General features: G+C 31.9%; 2 protein-coding genes across 3 annotated transcripts; one reads left to right on the forward strand and one right to left on the reverse strand.

Moving 5' to 3' along the window:
- Positions 1-4,651: 4,651 nt before the first annotated feature.
- On the reverse strand, positions 4,652-10,776 carry LOC130014890 (peptidyl-prolyl cis-trans isomerase FKBP42-like). 2 transcript variants are annotated; one of them, XM_056103887.1, is made up of 6 exons: positions 10,656-10,776; positions 10,303-10,371; positions 9,009-9,191; positions 6,931-7,020; positions 6,164-6,248; positions 4,652-4,932 (listed from the first exon to the last, which is right to left on the reverse strand). In XM_056103887.1, the coding sequence occupies exons 2-6, from the start codon at positions 10,340-10,342 to the stop codon at positions 4,917-4,919; spliced, it is 414 nt and encodes a 137-aa protein (XP_055959862.1). In that variant the 5' UTR covers positions 10,343-10,371; positions 10,656-10,776; the 3' UTR covers positions 4,652-4,916. The 2 variants fall into 2 exon arrangements, with proteins under 2 accessions (XP_055959862.1, XP_055959861.1); XM_056103886.1 differs by having other exon boundaries at positions 4,654-4,932; positions 10,591-10,776.
- A 990-nt stretch (positions 10,777-11,766) lies between these two features.
- Positions 11,767-13,005, forward strand: LOC130014955 (uncharacterized). Its single transcript, XM_056104113.1, has 5 exons — positions 11,767-11,978; positions 12,067-12,236; positions 12,348-12,606; positions 12,685-12,851; positions 12,944-13,005. The coding sequence occupies exons 1-5, from the start codon at positions 11,767-11,769 to the stop codon at positions 13,003-13,005; spliced, it is 870 nt and encodes a 289-aa protein (XP_055960088.1).
- The last annotated feature ends 6,812 nt before the right edge of the window (positions 13,006-19,817 follow it).

Here is a 19,817-nt window from a genome sequence, read left to right on the forward strand (position 1 = left end):
ATCGAGACTGTGTACACCGGTAAGTACTCTGGGATCGGCAGACTAATGTCTTACTTACGCTGGTATATGACGAGGATATGTTCCCGTCCACTCTGGGTTTATCAGTATGCTATGTCATACTTACGCTGTGATTATTTCAATACTGTTTTCCATAATCATATTATATTAGTATAAAATGTTTTGATTTAAGGGTTTTAAACTTAATAAATGTAAATAGTATTACCAACTCATCTCAGTATATTTGACCCGTTGTTTTCCCAAATTTTCCAGGTTTATGATTTGAAAGCTGGTCCACTCTAATTCTTTTGATTCTTCGGAGGTTTTTATGTTATTTGAACTAGTTACTGTTTTCAAACTCTTAAACCGCAGTAGAACTAGTTATTATATATTACATTTGATATTACACTTTGGGATTATCGATTTGATCGATTATTTATTATTGGCATGTTTTCTCTGGATTACATTATTGTTATATATAAGGCATGCTGTTTAGCATTTCAGATATTTAAGCTATTTATATTAGACCTGTAATATAAATTGCTAGACCTAGGTTGGAGTCTCGGTTACCCCCAAGCAGTTTTCTACAGGTTTAAATGTTTAATTGTTTTCCGCAAGGCTTGCTACTGGTTTTGCTACAACCATACCCACACCCTAGCGCCGGTCGCGATCCATGAAATTGGGTAGTGACAGGGCTTGAGAGTAAAAAATGGTGTTCAAGCTCGGCCATAAGAGTACGGCTCTGGGCGGACGGCCGGATACCCAAGCCTATGAACATGTCTAATTGTTGTTAACAATTTATAAAAATATTATTAAAATTAAAATAAATTTATTTTTTAAAATTTATATGTGATCGTACATAAAGTAATTTATATGCTTCTAATCATTCATACTAGACATAAAATGGGTGAAATTAAATAATTGTATTTTCGAGAAGGTTAAATGGATAAAAATTAAAAATTTTAAGGTACAGAAGGAAAATAAAATAAGTTCAGGGATCTAATAGAACAAAATAGTGTAGTTCAGGTGTTAAATAGAACAATTTATACATTTTAATTATCATTCACGCGCTTCAAATCGTTTGAAAACACGCGCTTTTGCCACGTTGGATGAAAAAGGTCAAAAAAATTGCAATTGAAAGATTAAATAGAAAAAAAAGGTTAAAAGTTCAATAGAAAAAAAAAATGTTAAGAGGTTCAATAAAATGTAAAATTAGTTTAATAGTCTTAGAGAATAAAAATGTATAGTTTAGGGGCCAATAATGTGTTAAGCCTTATTTTTATTAATATTCATTTTCTTCATATCGCTTCTGTAATTTTTTTTTTTTTAAATTTACATTTTATTTTTATATTACTAATTTTAAATTTAGATTTTTTAGTATTTTTTTTGCTGCATTACTTTATTTTGTGCATCACATATCCAATTAGGTGCATAAGATTTATGACATTAAAAGTCCAAATGCTTTTTATGAAATCAATAACAATCTACTCAAATTGTGAGATTTGAGGAAAATTATTTTAAAGGTTAATTATATAAAGTATTTATCGAATCAATATATTACTGACTAGGAACAATATGATTAATATTGGGTTTTTTATAACAAGTATCTATATTGTAGTAAAATATTTTCAAAAATACTAGTTATACTTTCAAAATTGAAAAATACAATATCCATTTTTTTTTGTAAAATTATACTTTAGTAATTATAAAAATACAATAACTATTATATAAGGAATGTAGTTAGATAAAATTAAAACTCTCCTACAAATAAGATCTTTCCAAATAAGTTAAAATCTTTTCAATTAAGATCTTTCCAAATGAAAGTAATTAATATCTTTTCAAAATAAAATTAATTAATTTTTTTTTCAAATGAAATCAATTAATTTTTTTTTTCAAAATCAAATTTAAATAAAATCAAGGATAATATTTGGTAAATGTTTATCTTGATATATAATTAAAGTTGATTAGATTCAATATTTGAAAAGATACAATTTGTTTAACCAACGACATACTAACATGTTACTAACGGTAGACTTAAAACAAATTTTATTTAAAATGCACAATTCATGTTTATTAAAAAATGATTAATGATATACTAAATATTACTTAACTATAGGTTTGTCAATGGTTTGGTCACGGTACACTAAAAATAAATTTATTAATTTTTTTAAAAGTAGATTTTATTTAAAATACACAATTCAAATTTATTAACGATTTATTCAAAATAAATTTTATTACAAGTTTGCCAACGGTTAACCCAACGTTTACTAACAGTGTACTAAAAATAATATTATTAGTATACCATTAGTAAACCATTGGTTAACCAACAAACCATTACAGATACATAAATGAAAAAAAATTACATCAGAAAATCAAGAATATCAATGGTGGACAGCTACCGGTTTACCAAAGGTTAACCGCAACACCAGTTTACTAACGATATATTAATGATATAATCAAAATAAAATTGATTACAAGTTAACCTACGGGTTACACAATTTTAATCATTGGTTAACCGACACCCAAAATAATATTACAGATAAGCATTTTTTTTAAACACCAGTAGTGAAGTGGTGCCGCTGCTGATGGTGGATGAAGGTCGCGGGAAGAACGGCGGCGTTTCCACTTCTAAGGAGCGACGAAGTTGGAAAGAAGGATGGGTTTTCATCGTGGAACCCAATCCCACCACTTCGGCCTCCACCATCCCAACCTCTACGTCCACCGCCGGATCTGTTGCTGAAGAATTTGCACAAAACATAAACCAAACCTGCAGATCTAATCCCTTCAAGACTCACAACGGTTGGAAATCCCTCAAATCAATAGCTATCCTACGATGAAGCGTTTTCCAACGGCTCTAATTCATCATTGGAAGAGCAAGTTAACAATTTATCAAAAAGGAGGAAGACGAGGATCGAGCCGTCGCTTGCTCCGTTGAGATTGTTAATGCTGAAAACAGACAAATGATCGGCGGCGGAATTTTTTCTCTTGTGCATCAAAAATTATAAATGGGAAGGTTATATTGATGGATTAAATGGTTAAAGATAGTGGAGAGTTTAACGGCAATAATCTCGCATGAATCTTAAATTACCAAATCTGAAAGATATGCAAAATTGTTGCCCCTCTTAATGAAGTTAAATTAGCAAATAAGAAAGGTTATTAATTTAAAAATAAACTTGGAAATGGTAGAGAAATTGTAATCCGTATGTTTGAGAATAAGTTGGCCCACGCAGTATATGGTCTAATTTTTTCTTAATATTGGGTGTGATGCTTCCAACAGGTAATGTACTTGTCTATAGAAAAAGAAATTGTGGCAAATTTTTAATTATAATCAATTCTTCTAACAATATACTATAATTGGTCATAATTATTCTATAAATGTGAAAAGGATAAGTAAAATACGATATTGTATTTTATAAAGAGTATTATTATATGAAAAAATAAAGCAAATAAGAGGTTAATAATTTAATAAAGGTTAATTTTTTTTATTGATATAAATACTCTTAATCAAATACTATATTTTATAAATTTGGTGATAAATTTATTTGATAATTATTGAAGTTGAAAAGTCTTGGTATCCATTAAAAAATTAATACTTTATTAATTAAATATGAATAAAAAAACACAATCATAATTAAATATAAACAATAATATATTATTAAAACAAAAAACATCTAAATATATAATTACAAGTAACAGGTCATATTAATATTGTTCACGTGCATAGCACGTTGGAAAAAATTAATACTATATATAAAAGCACGAAGGGACATTTACGTTAATGTACTTTCCACTTATATAATTTAATTATTATTATTAATTAAAAACTATTAAAATAATTATTAAAATTAGAGTACTAACTAAAATAAACTACTATGTTAAAATAAGTTAGAGTACTAACTAAAATAAACTACAAGTTTTTTTGTTTTGATAATTGGGGGAGAAGGAGCGCTTGTGTGAGGAATTGAACCCACGACCTTAGCAGTTTTCTGCTGAGCGCTTATACCATTTGAGCTATAGCTCGTTGGTTAATAAACTACAATGTTGAGACAATTGTTAGAGTACTAGTTAAAATAGACTACTTTAACTATATAATGATTACTATTTTAATTATTTTTTAATCGTATAAATTCTAAATATGAACTATTTCAATGAACAACTATTTAAATTTTTTACTTTATATCTTTTATTAAAATTCTCTATAATTGTAAAATTTGAGTACCAATTAATTTTTTAAGTATTTAGTAAGATAACCGATTCCAAATTAACTATTAATTTAAATTATATTTAATAATTTGACGAGTCACACTACGAGTCACACTACGAGTCACGTGTGAAACATATAAAGCGACATTAGTTTTTTTTTAAACTTAACATATAAACACTTATATATGGTGCATGCATATATATTCATACTTAACTACTCCAGTTTTATATTGGATCCAATAGTCAAAGTCCTAAATTATACCTCTATTTAAATTTATTTTTATAAGTTTTTAATTGCACAAATGATTATTTATACAATTTGTCTTTAATTTCAGTTTAAGAAGAGTTGTTTAGGCTTAAACTGAAAATTATATACCTAAAAGTAGGTTTAAGACTTGAGAATTGAATATATTTATACCAGTATTGTCACGACCCAAATTTATGAGCCGCGACCGGCGCTAGGGAATGGGAGTGGTAGCTCCAAATCCCGTAGCAAGCCTAAAAACCTGTGTAAATTTTTCGCAAATCAAAACATATTTCATATATTAAAATACATGTGACCCCATTTACAAATAATATCAGAGTTAAAAACGCGTTATACAAAATTCTAGTTAAAATATCTAGACTACTGCGGACTGCTAGAATTAAAAACCTTCTTTTTCTTCTTATACAAATGACTTCCAAGAATTAAAACTTCGGAAGCTTAACTCTTCAAATCATATCATACCATCCCTGAAAAATGGGAGGAGCAACGGGGTCAGTATAAAACTGAGTGAGTTCACCAAATTACACGCAATATCACATAAAGGGTTAAAACATTTGAAAACCCATTTTATATATAGAAAATACTCTTTTGAAATCATATTGCATACTCTATTTACTTTCATTCATAACTCTTTGTTTATTTCATAAACTTATAGTTTATACGTATCTGACATCTTTGATTTCTTATTATGGTATTGATATTTTTCTTTCCCGTTTTGTTGTAATAGTTTTCGATCGGATCTTAAATCTTAGGTTATATCATCATGATTCTAAATCGAATTAAATCATTGGCAAGTCTCTTGTGACTTGATCCTTATGGTTGGGTCCCGAGATAGTTCAACCGAGTTACCCATAACCATATGGTACAGTCCCGAGATAATTCAACCGAGTTACTTGTACCATTTCTCAATCCCAAACGATCGATAGGAGTCCCGAGATAATTCAACCGAGTTACTCCTTAGACACGGGTCCCGAGATAGTTCAACCGAGTTACCTTCGTGTCTGCATTCGGACTCTGCACCCTGCAGGTCTTTTGAACATAACTGTCGATTCATATAATTTCTATTAACATTTAATAGGAGTGTTTGTTCACATTGTGTCTCGATCTTGTTTCGTATTAATTCTTGATGTATCGCACTTACTTTTATTTCGTATGAGTTCCGAAGACTATCATCGAGAATGGATGAAATACAGGTCCCGGGATAATTCTACCGAGTTCAACCTTGTATCTCAGTTCTTATTATTGGGTGTACCATAGTACAATTCTCATTTTACGTTTACTAGTTGATTTTGTATTTTTCGTTCTGTTATATTGATCCTTTATGGACCATGGCATGCACATTACAATCTACAAGCATACATCTATAACACACGCACGTACGAGTATTTATTATGTTTGATAGTACATATCGGAATGTACTATATTTCCTTATTCATATTTGATTCGATACTTGTAATCTATTCGATGTTCGATTTCATATTGTATAGCTTTACCCTTCCCCGGTATTTAAATAAGTATATTCTCTTTATTTATTTATGTTATTATGAAAATAACATAATACGATAAACATGTATTTCAAAACATATATACGTAGTACATTTGCAAACATACATTTCAAATATATAAATATTCATATAGCCTTTCGTATGAAAATACGCGGCTTTATGAATATTGACGAGTAATTTAAAGTGTACTCACCATTTGCTATCCAAATCCTTCAAATAAGCTTGAAGATATCTCGATCCGTTCGCCTCGAGCCTTATCGATAGTCGCTTCTTCGAGTCTATGCAAATTCGATAACGCTACGAATTAATAAAATTTCTAAGTATAACTAATTTATCAAAAAGGTATTTTTCTAGTCTACTTCGGCTGACAAAAATCTTATCTAAAAATAGTCCGACCCCAAAACAAAATTGACATTCTTAAAGTTCGGAATGTCGCCTACAACTTTCGTTTAGGTCTCGAAATATAATTCGCACCCGAAGGTGTCGGAATCTAGCACATAAGGTTTTTACATAGGGCTGTCCTAAAACTGCAGACCTGCTCTGAATAATAAAATGTTCTGCTCAATTTGATCATCTTAGAGGCAGAATTAGAGAAAACTTAAAGCTAGACAATTGTAGTTAACATCTCAAAGTTTCCATACTAGCGAAAGGCTTAATATTTTCATTAACTAAACACATTCGAATTGACTCTAGAGGAATGCAAGTATTGACGGTTCATAGTTTGAACAATTGAACTCATTCACCGATATTGTCCGTTCACAAAGTAGTAGGAAACATAATATTGTTTTTAAATATCATAATATGCTGAATGCATGTGCAGTACAAAATGAGAATTAAAATCAGAAGCAAATATATAGATCAGTCTGAATGCAATGTTTCGGATGAAAGCAGCAGCAGAAACATAAAATATAGAGAGAAAAAGAAAAAACATAACCCAAAATAGAATGAGGACGACCATACCTTTTCCTATAACCATTTCAGTGGGCCGTTGCTCGAGCCATGTATCATCGAACTTGTGCTGGGTGCTTTCAGTCCATGCTCTGTAGTGCACTATTGAGAAAAAGCAGTATATACAGATTTTTAGTTCTATAATTCATAAAAGACTCCACATTGCATAAGATCCGACCAGAACTAGAATGCCCATACATGCAACATGCCCATTCATGCAACAGACACAAGAACACATACTGTTGAAGATAAAAATAATTCGCACACTGATTAATTAACAAAAAATTAACTGATCTGGAAGTGGACGTTAATAGTACTCAGTATAAGTCAACTGATTTTGTTAAAGACGTCTTCCAATTTCATTTACCGTCACTTGGGCCCCACTCTAAGAGTCCATAAAGTCTCTATAAGATATCAAAGTATCAAATGACTTAATTGTTGGATGATTTTAAACTTGTGTTTGAAAACTAGAGTTAGACTAGCAGAAAAGACCAACACATTAATGCTATTGTCAAATAACCAATTTATCCAAAAGTTCAACATGTTAGGTGTAAGATTCTAATAATATATTATTTCCAACAACACCCCTGCATGCAAATACTTATTAGGTTTGAAGCGTTAATAAGTACAGTCCCGAATGCGAATATTCATTAGAATCTCACCTAACAGGTTAAACTTTTGAATGAATTGATTATTCGACAATATTATCTCCAACAACCCTGCATGCGAATGCTCATCAGGCTTAAAGCATCAACAAGTACAAGCTCATTTTACCTTTTTTATTAAATAAATCAACTGAAGGTAGTCAAAGATCGAAAGCTAAACCTTTAGATTATAGAGGCTCTAATACTATATCAAATAACTAGTTCACCCTGACACTCAAACTGTCAGATGACCCTCCTCTAACAATAGTATATCTCTAATATATATCTTAGACCTTGAGAAGAACAGACTAAGAAATGGTAAGGATGCAAGAGTTACCATCCATATCAATCAAGTGAGAACTAGTCCACATACGATTGCATTTGAGAGAGAATTGAACATATGAAAAAGTCCTCACGCCTAAATGCATTTGAGAGAGTGTCGAAGATACAGATAAATCTTACACCGAATAATTAAAGAAAGGGTAAGTAACTTATAAGTGAATGTTAATGAAACCAAGTACAAGCTAATTGATTTTATGCAAGATGGGCACAGCTCTACTTTTTGACATTTGACCCACCACTCTAAGGTACATACCGATAGCAAATATATGGATTCAACCATAAAGTTAGCTGGACACAATCTGAGATAAGAAAACAGATCCGGTGGACCACACAAGCCTAGAACCAACATAACTTCACATGTTTTTGAGTAACATATAAGAGTAAGACAGAGAGGGTAAGCCACAAAGAATTCCCTTCCAATCTCACTATTTTAACACTCAGTAACTAGAATCACACTAAAACCCCTTACACAGTTTTTTCAACAACAGGATCCTACACCTAATGGTAATCATGTCCTGCAGTTATAATAGATAGGGGATGGTGATGTGATGCACACTTCTAAAAATTTGTAAATGTTGCAACATCAGGAGAACCATGCATTCATATCAAGCAACAATAGAACACACCAAACCAGGCCAACCAACATCAACATTCTAAATAAGATGGTTTTTATGCCAACGTAATGACTTTCTCGATGAATTTCATACAAAAGTTTACTCTACGTAAAAGAAATGTGAGTGTCCTCTTAAATTTATACATGCAGAAAATAGAAAGGGAGTCTCTTGACATTTTTAGAAGCTCTAGTTCGTAAGATTAGGACCGCCTCTTCATAGGTCAGTTTTTTGTTAAAAAGTGAATCTAGTTCAAGTTCTAAGAAGAGTTTGATATCATGTTTTCGAAGGTAAAATCTTAATCAGCAAGACATAACAGTGTCTCCCTTAAAACTGACATATAGATGAAAAAGTTTTCAAACAACCTAAAGCAAAGCTATGATATGATTTTACAATCTAGCATAATTGCCAAAGTCATGGACACAGAATATGAATACAAAAGGAAATAATGATATTCTTAGAAGCATCAATGACTATCTACCATGGTACTTACAGAAGCAAGTTGAATATTTTGATGGTTTCTGATCATGTCCGTCCTTGATAATTTGTTTCGTGACTTTCTCATGGAGGACTTCCACCTCAGAATCGACTTTTGGGGGACCATCACCGTTTTGAGGAGGATCACCATGAACAAAAGCAGCACTTTCAGCAACTATTTCATTTTCATCATCCTCACCTGAGAATAAGGCAGCATATGAGCCAGATTGAGTTTGACTTTGTAAACATAAAATTAGAGCTTCTATCAACTAAAAGGGGTAAAATCTATAACCCCACAATGACAAAAGACTAAGGGAAACAGCATAAACAAGTGATGCAAAAATCTCATTACACTCTCAATGGAAGTATTTATTTATATCATTCATAAGCAACCGTATTTGCAGAGACCAAAGCCGAGACATTTAATTTCCAATATAGGTAAAAAGGTAAATTTGCTAGACAGTCGACCAGCGAAACAAAATTTACAGAAAATGCAGCAAACAGATACGTCAGAGAAATATTATGTGCACAGGTGAATCAATTATTAGTTTCCTTAATTAAGGCCACTGTTTACTTTACTATTAAAACTCAACATGTCTTGAGCAACATCTCCATTTTCTGTTTCTTTGTTAGAAAGTGAGAGATTGTGATAGAAATGGAAACAGCCAGTGTAGTGAGTCGAAAGATGTTGAGCTTTTGCTTGTGAAAATGGAAATGAGCAGAAGCAAAGTCAACCGCATGCGTTTTTTTTCTGAATAATTTTATCGGATTCTAATCCTCTGTGCTCTGTCTACGTTACTGTTCATGGCATAACTAACTTTCGGTCCATGCATTTTAATTAGTTTGACATTTCATCCATACACTTTAGTCTTTATTAAAATCAGGTTCTTCTGATAAGCCGAAAGCTTAAGTTAAACCCTAATTATATTTCCACCTAGTTTCACATCTGCTAATTCAGCATCTGTATCAACTGATCACTACAATCTAGAGGTATGCTTTTCAAGAGACCCATTTTAAATTCTCTTATAAACCCTAATTTCACCTCCGAAATCAAACTTGTCTCATCTCTAAAAGTTGTGTGGCGGAAAGATCCAAAGCTAGACTTAGCCATAGAGAAATATAAGCTAGATTTTCTAATTGAGCAATTTTTTCTAGAAAACAGCGTAACGAATCCACTTCAACTAAATCTAATAACTCTATTTCGTACCAATGGCCATTGCATAATAAATTACTAATCTAAACGCGCATATGCATATAGCTAAACATTTACAAGCTCATAACTATGAATAATGATGATAAAAACAAATTACCAATCGGTTGACTTTGCTTCTGCTCTTCAGAATCCTCCATTACTCAATTAGAAATTGAAGATCACAATTCTGCACAAAAGAAGTCACAAAGGAGTTAAATTCCAAAAACAAAACTTCAATTTTCAGTATAATTAATCAATCGAAACCTGAATTTAACTAAACATGCTAAATGCAGATAAAGACATGAACAACCCAAAGTAGCACATTGATTAAGTTTTGTTTGGTTACCGAGAAAAAAAATTCAGCAAGAATTAAACAAATAGGGGAATGATTAAAGCAATTACTTACAAAGTTGATCGATTATCACTCTTTTCAAAAGCAGCCAAAAGTTAGACGCAGGAAAGTTTCCTTACTGAAAGATTCTATTTCGTTTTGAAAAGAAAAGAAAAGAAAATTTTCTCGGGAAACAAACAGTATAGAGTTCGTGTTTGTAAATATCAAAGAAGATTCCAGAACAAAACCGGCTAATATAGAAATTTTAGTTGCTGTTAGTATCATCTACATAGAAAGTAGGGATGGCAATGGGGAGGGGATTCCCCGTTCCCCGTGGGGACCCGCCCCCTAATGGGACGGGGAATCCCCACCAATTACCCCCATGGGTACGGGGATGGGGGAAAATCATTCTCCAACCACGGAGATGGGGAGGGGACGGAAAGTATAGTTCCCACCCCATGAGGATCCCCATTCCCGTCCCCATGGGGATCCGATTTATATTTATGTATATTTATATTATATTATAAGTTTTAGTATGTTATTTATAATTTTAAATAATTTAACATAATTTTTTTTATTAGTTTCTATTTAGTTATAAATATATAATATTATAAAAGGTAATAGTATTTTCTATAATGATTTTTTTTTCAAATATCTTATGAAAATAATAAAATTATTCATAAATTATATTTAATTGTACGGGGAACGGGGATCCCCATGGGGAATGGGGAATCCATGGGGATGGGGACGGGGATGATTTTATCTCCATTAATTAAATGGGGACGGGGATGGGGATTCCCCATAGACGCGGGGATGGGGATGGGAATGGCTTCCCCGTCCCCACCCCGCCCCATTGCCATCTCTAATAGAAAAAAGGAAAAAGGCACAAATATGCCCCTAATGTTTATAGTGAGGAGCAAATATGCCCCTAATGTTTATAGTGAGGAGCAAATATGCCCTTATGTCTGAAAAGGCGCAAACAAGCACCCAAGGCCTGTAAAGAATTTTTATAAATCTTAACAAAAAAAATTATTTAATTATTTTTTATTTTAATAATATATACTAATATATTATATAAATATATCTACTATTAAGTATAATTTTTTTAGTTAATTTTATTAATAGACGTAAGATGGACTTATTGTTTTAATCTAGTTATTGAGTTCAACACAAAGAGTTTTGACTTAAGATCTTTTAGACTTTTATATTACATAAACAAACACCGAATTAAATAAACAAAAATCTGTGACAATGGCAGGTCAAAGGAAGATCATAACTCAGGCAAAAACAACAATTTTCATCTTTTTTCTTCTTATTAATATTGTTTCATCAGAAATAAATTGGAAGCTAAGAAGCCTTCCACCTGCACATTACATCTTTAACATTCAAAACTTCTCTTTGCTTTCCGATGCGAAAGCCGAGTCCTTCCACTCTGCTGAATTTGAAGTTGGCGGCTATAAATGGTTTGTACTTCGTTAATTTAGCGCGATTAATCCGAAAGCTGAATATATTCGAAACAGTTCAATATGCATTTATAAATTTGTGGTGCAGGAAGTTGTCTGTGTATCCCGGAGGAAACAAGAAAAAAAATGGGGATGGATACGTATCCTTATATCTAGTACTGTCCGAATCCAACAAACTCACTTTTAATCAAGAGGTTAACGTATATTTCAAGCTCTTCGTTTATGATCATATTCGCGGCAATTACTGGATTATTCAAGGTGTGTTGTCTATTCATTTATACCATTCAACTATATTACTAGTTTAAAAGATTTGTTAATTTGCAATGCATAATTTTGTAGATACTGACGAGAAAGTAAGGTGATTTCAAGGAATTAAAAGAGAGTGGGGATTCGACAAACTTGTTTCTGTCACTGATTTTAAGAATGAATCCAATGGATACTTAACGGATGACTGTTGCATTTTTGGTGCTGAGATTTTAGTTGTAGAAAATGCTAATAAAGGTGAGTGTTTGTCCATGGTGAAGAAGCCTGCCAACAATAAGTATACATGGACAATTCACAGATTTTCAGAATTGAATTCATTATATAGTACTGATTCCGAAAAGTTTGCCATCGGTGACACTAAATGGTATGCATGCTTTGATGCTTCTTAACATATATGTTGGTTGAATCGATTATCTTTCTACTAATTTCCGACATTGTTTAGGGGGCTACGGGTTTATCCAAAAGGGGGTGAAGAAGAGGAAGGCAAAAGCTTATCCATTTACTTATTGCTAAACGATAATGCAAGTTCCGAGCCTGGAAGAAAGTTGTATGCGGAATACCTGTTACGAGTACGAAACCAATTTGAGGAAAAACATCGTGAAGAGGAAGGTAAATGTTTCAATTCTCAAGCTTTCGCTGGTTTTCAATCTTCTTTTGTTCATATCGGGTAGGGAAATGGTAAGACTCTTAACATTTTGCAGCTCATGATGAGTTCGAATCCAAGAATGGATGGGGTTATCCAGATTTAAATGTCTCTCAATGATCTTAATGACAAATCAAAGGGCTTTCTACATAATAATATTTTGATTGTCGAAGTAGAAATTCAAGCCATGACCGTGATTAAAGAGTTGTCCTGAATTAATTAAGTAATGGAGTTTTCAACTTTAATAGTTTCTATGAATTTCAGTAATCTTTGGTATAGCTAGTAATTATGGTACCATGAATTAGCATAATTATTTTCACTTGACATTCGCCCTTCCGTGTTTATGTTTCTTATTGGGGTAAATGATCGAGGATATTCAAACTATCGCTTTATTTCATTTTGATATTAATCAATGATTTCATTCTAACAAAGATTTTTTCGATATGCATAATTTTATTTTAACGAGTAGTGTGTAGGTAAAATTACAAAGTTTCAAGTAAAAAGGAGTAAATACAGGAATGCATGACATATGCTGAGTATCCGTATCAGCTGGGAAATTTGCTTGACCTAATTCAGGAAAATATGTAAAGTCGTATCAGCTAACTTAAATTACTTTTAATACAATTAAAATACTCACTTATATTATTGAATTGTTTAGCATATCTACTAGTACAAATTTTACGGTTTGAATATTCTCAAGCAACTCAACCTTCCAATTTCTCCTCTTCTATAAATTTCTCGAGCTTGACAGTTTTGGCGGTCTAATCTGCTCTTAAGGCTAAATCAGGCACTAAATATGATGATGTGCTTTTTTATCTTGAAAATTATTATCTGTGTCGTTACCCTAGAAAAGCCGCAATTCAATCAGCTGTAGGTGGATTACTAAAACTCAAATTATCAAAATGAAAAGACGTAAATTATCAAAATATTGCCAATTTATAAAAGCTAAATTACTAAAATCTTCCTGTGCTTTTATGAAATACACTAACTCACCTTCTGATTTTTATAAATCCATTATGACACCACTCATATTTAGATATATTATACTCCCTCCGTCCCGTTTAAGAAGGGACAAATGAATTTTGCACAAATATTAATAAAATAAGACAATATTTTATTTTATCATGTCTACCCTTATTAATTAGTATAGTTTCTCCTAATAATAGAATAAATGTATTGTAAATTGAGTTGTTTTTAATGCATATTGAAATAACTAAAGGGATAAAAGTGGAAGTTCAATATAAATTGGCACAGAAAACACGATATGACCTTCTTAGATGGGACAAATAAAAATGGGATATGTCCCTTCTTAAACGGGACGGAGGGAGTACTATTATACCCATTTAGTAACTTTTCCATTTGTTAATTTGATTAAAGGGTTAGATTTGACCCTTAAAATTTATTTATATCCCGTTTTTTCATGTATATTCATATTCAATAAGATTTATAAACAATCGCATTTTTATAATTTAGTATATGAAATGTCATTAGATTTTTTTTAGAAATTTTACTAAAATTTATAAATAAATTTTTATTAAAATATTACATCATATTTTAATTACTTTTATCAAATTCATTGTTATTTTAAAAAAATAAAAAAAATAATTTTAATTATTTTTGATAATTTTCGAATGAAACTGGACAAAAATTAATTTTAAGGGTCAAATCTAACTCTTTTACCGAATTGACTAATGAAAAGATTACCAGATGGCTATAATATACAATATATCTAAATATGAGGGGTGCCATAGTGAATTTGTAAAAATCAGAGGGTGAGTTAGTATATTTTACTAAAACACAGGGTTTTTTTTAGTAATTTATCCTTTATAAATTGGCAATATCTTGATAATTTACGTCCTTTTTTTTCCAATTCTTTCTAAGATTAGGTTTGAGCCGTGTTTTTTAAGGTTCTATTGGTTTAATGGATAGCTTTTTTCGGCTTTCGAGAATGTTATTATTTATTTTGATTATTATTTATATAAATTTATTTCGGAATATAATTTCCGATTATTATTTATAAAAACTTATAATTTGAAAGTTAAAGTTAATTAGATGGTATTAAAGTCCGATAAATATTAAAATTTTATTATGTTAAATGATTATTTATAAATTAAAGATTTTTATTATAATATCAAATCAAATATAAAATATTAATAAATTTATAATTAAGGAATAAGAATTTTATAAATATTTAAATAATAAAGTTCCAACAGAATCAAATATGAATAAAATAAATGAATAATAATTAAACATGACGAGTACTAGAATCTCGGGATTTGAAATAATAATAATAATAATAATAAGATAAAATAACGGAATTAGAATATAAAGAGTCTGATTAAGAAGTGTTTAACAACGGAATTAGAATATTAGACACTTATTAGTATACGAGTTTCGACTAATTTGAAAGTCTAGCTCTAGTTAATCCTTGTTTTACAAATATTAATACAACCATCTCTTACATATATAAAGTGCAAACTAATTAAATTTTATAAATTCTATGATTGTAAATTTGAAGAAATTTAGTATATCAATAATTTTAATATTTAATCATTAAACTTAAATTGTATTATATTAATTATAATACATAATTTTAAGTTAATATAAGTTGTAGAAATAAAGTAATTTTAAAAATAAACCAATAAAGATTATTTAATTTTATAATATTTAATTACTTTAAATAAATTTAATTAAAAACTTTTCATCTTTTATGAACTATTTCAAAATTGAATAAGGCTTAAAAGAGAATATTTAAAATAATACTTAATAAATTGAAATTGTTAAATTTAGAAAATTATTATAATAATATAAAAATTATTTAACTTCACCCATGTAAAGCACGAACATAGACCTAGTTGTAATAAATAAACAAATGAAAATTAATAATTTATGCAATAAATACTCAATATATAATAATTAATTAATTTAATAGAAATTTGAAAAAGAAAAGTTAGGTGACTTTTGAAATAACTGAAAATTAAGTGCTGAAAATTAAGTGCTGAATTTTAAGTGCTGAAAATAATAATTGCTGATTTTTTAAGTGCTGAATTAAATAAGTCTGTTTGATAACCGCAAGTCTACAATTACTGAATACTATTGAAATTATTATATTTACATATGAAACCTTTTCAAGATTAACTATTTTAAAAATAAATTACTAAATACAAATAATTTTTAAAATATAAATAAATAATATTAAAAAAATATTATGAATATTACACATATTGTAAATAAAAATCATAAATTTTAAGGCTATGAACAAAGCAATACTATCCAAAATTGCTTGGGATATGATTAGTTCTGATACTTTTCCTCTTAACATTCTTAAATCTCGTTTTCTCACAGTTTCGGGGGTTCCAAAAAAACTTCCAATTGGTTCTTCTTTTTGGAGTTCAATAAGGGAAGTTTATGCTTCGAATAAGGGGTTAAAGATTCTGGGGGTCACTGAACTTTCCAAAAGTTACAAAACGGTCACCAAACTTCAAAACGTAACAAAATGGTCACCGTACTCTTACTTATTGAACCTCCGATGGTCTGTAAATGAATTCCGGCCAAAAAAAGCTTATGTGGCAACCGGTTGCTGACTCACCTCCACACCTTATTTTACATGTCATTTACCTTTAATTATTTTACACCTCACCAATACACATCATTTCCCTCCCTTTCTTTCACTTATAACGATTTCTTTTCCCACGCATTCATTTTTTTGCACTTCATCGTTTCAGTTTCTCAAACCCTTTCCACCATTTCAGTTTCTCTCAAACTCAGGCGTACTGATCGTTATCTTGCAATGGCTATGGCTCAGTGGGTCGTACGATTTGACCATGAAGATGGTCCTTTATTCGGTAAGTCAATCTTGTCTGTGATATCTTTTTATGTTTTTGATTATTTTCGAAATAGTGTTGTGTATGAAGTTAAGGGTATTCTGAATTAGGGTTTTGTCTGAAATTAGGGTAATTTTAAAATTAGGGTTATGAAGATGTTAAGGTTATGTTTGAAACTAGGGTTATGTTTTGAAATTAGGGTGTTATTTTGAAATTGGGGTTGCATTTTGCAATTAGCGATGTGTTCTTACTGGTAGCATTTATGGTGTTGTGATTGCAGCTCCCCAGTCTGAATATTTTACAATTCGATATTTCAAAGTCACTATGGACACTGCCGGTGAGACAACACAAAGAGTATTAGGATACATTGACTGGTGTTGTGCAGATCACCTGTCAAGAATTGAAATTATAAGTATGGGACAAGCTTTAGGAGTAGGAGATGGTGATTTCAAGTATTTCTGGATGCTTCCTGGTGATAATCCCTTGAGGGAATTGGTGACTGACAATGATGTGCTGAGAATGGCTGAATCTGTTGGTCCTTCTAGGATTGTAATTGTTGAGGCTAGGCTCCAAACCCCGGTACCAGTTGTGAATTTGGATGGACCACAAATTGTGGATATCAGCAATAGTGATCTCTATGATTCTGATTATTCATTCAATGATGACGAGGATATAGAGGACATTGTGTCACTGGACTCTGAATCTTTCAATGGAGAAGAATCTGAAAATGCTCCACAGAATGATGCTTTTGCAGGTAGCAACTTACCTGAGTGTGTTGCCAATGAGAGTGTTGCCAATGAGGGAGTTGCAGAAGAACATGTACTGGATTGTCCTTCATCTGAATATGCACTTTCAGAGCAGTTGGTGTCATGCTCTGATAGTGACAACGAAGGTCTGTCCAGGCCAAGGTTTGCAGATTTTATGGAAGAGAATATGAGTGATCCTAAGTTGGAAGTGGGGATGATGTTCAGCAGCTTTCAACAATTTAAAGAGGCTTGCAAAAACTATGGAATTAGGAATAGATATGTCATTAATTTCAAGCCAAATAACAAGCAGAGATGCAAGGCAAAGTGCAAGAAAACATGTCCATTCTACCTGTGGGCTTCTGTCATAAGTGCAGACAATCCAACTGTGCAGATCAAAACAGGAATTCTGACCCATACATGTGCTAGGGATCACAACATCAGACATGTAAATACAAAGTGGCTGTCCAAGGAGTACCTTGAGCAATTTAGGGCAGACCCAACATGGAAGCTAGAAGGGATTATGCAGGCAGTTAGGGAAAATCAGAAATGTGAAATCTCAAAGGTTGTTGCTTACAGAGCAAAGAAGGCAGCTCTGGAATTTATCAATGGGGATGAGACAGAGCAAATTAGTTTGCTTTATGACTACAGGCTTGAGCTTATGAGGACACACCCTACATCAACAATCATGTTCAAGCAAGACAATGCTGTGTTTAGGGGAATGTATGTTTGCTTGGCACCCTTGAGAGATGGATTTAAAGATGGGTGTAGAAATGTGATTTCTGTTGATGGATGCTGGCTGAAGGGTCTTTTTGGTATACAACTCTTAACTGCTGTTGGGATAGATGCAAATGACTGCATCTATCCAGTTGCATGGGCAATTGTTGAAAGTGAAACCAAAGAAAGCTGGATGTGGTTCCTGGGATTGCTCGCAGATGATCTGGACATCAATCATAGCAGAGATTGGGCATTTATGAGCGACAGACAGAAGGTATGTCCATATAAGATTTTTAGTTTAAATGTTATTGTGCTTTGATTGCTTGTGTTATTTTTTTGGTTTGTGACTTGGCTTATTTTTTTGGTTTGTGACTTGTCTTAGTTGTTGTTTGGTGACTTGTGTTATTTTATTTTGGTTTGTGACTTGTGAAATTAGGGACTGATTCCTGCAGTTGAAGCCCTTTTTCCAAATGCTGAACACAGATTTTGTGTGAGGCACATCCTAACTAACTATAGATAGAGGTTTAAGGGAAAGGCCCTAAAAGATGATTTGTGGAGATGTGCTAGGTCTAGTTATGAGGTTAAGTTTAATGAGGAGATGAAACTGTTAGGTGAAATGTCTGTTGGTGCATCTACTTATCTAGGAAAAATTACTAATGGTAAGTGGGCTAGGTATCAGTTTGATGAAAGATTTAAGTGTGACATGCTATTAAACAATCTGTGTGAGTGTTTTAATAGTTTCATTCTAGATGCTAGGACAAAATGGTTCATAACTATGAATGAAATTATTAGGACTTTGCTAATGAAAAGAATCCAAAAGAAAAGGAGTGTGATGCTGAGATCAGTGGAGGAATTTTGTCCTAAAATTTTAAAGAAATTGGAGAAAGCTAAGCAGATTAGCTGGTACTATAGGGCAGATTGGTCTGGTGGGGACAAATACCAAGTTATAGGGAGTGATGGGCAGTTTATTGTGGACAAGAAAGAGCAAACATGCTCCTGCAGAAGATGGCAATTGACTGGTATACCTTGCCACCATGCCATTTCTGCCATGAACCTAAATAATGAGAAAAGCCCTGAAAGGTATCTTCATGACTGCTACAAGGTATCAACTTACTTAAGGATTTACAGCCATTTCCTCAATCCTACAAATGGAAAGCAAATGTGGCCTAAGAGCAATTTGCCAAGTATCATAGCTCCAGAACCAGTTAACTTGAAAAGAGGAAGGAAAGCATTATTACGAAAGAGGGAAGCTGATGAAATTCAACGTGGAGGACATGGCCCTAGAGTAGAAGGAGAGGCCTTGGAACCTGTAAGAATTACAAGAAAGGGTCGTATCATGAGGTGCACAAACTGTGGAGGAAGAGGCCATAATAAGAGAAGCTGCACAGGTCAGACTATGGCATAATCAAGAGTACCTAGAAGGCAAAATGGTGGAGTTGCAAGAGGACCAACAACTCAGACTGCTGGGGTTGCAAGAGGATCTGCAAGTCAGAATCTTGGCCCACCTTTGACAGTCCAGTGGATGCCTGATGTAAGATACAAACATGCTTATGATTTGTTATTTATTATTTGTGACTTGTGTCCATATAATGTAATGTATATTTGTGCTATTTGTAGGGTTCAAGTAGGTATCCTAATGCACAACCAC

The sequence above is a fragment of the Mercurialis annua genome, linkage group LG8, assembly GCF_937616625.2.
Source record: "Mercurialis annua linkage group LG8, ddMerAnnu1.2, whole genome shotgun sequence".
Classification (NCBI taxonomy): Eukaryota; Viridiplantae; Streptophyta; class Magnoliopsida; order Malpighiales; family Euphorbiaceae; genus Mercurialis; species Mercurialis annua.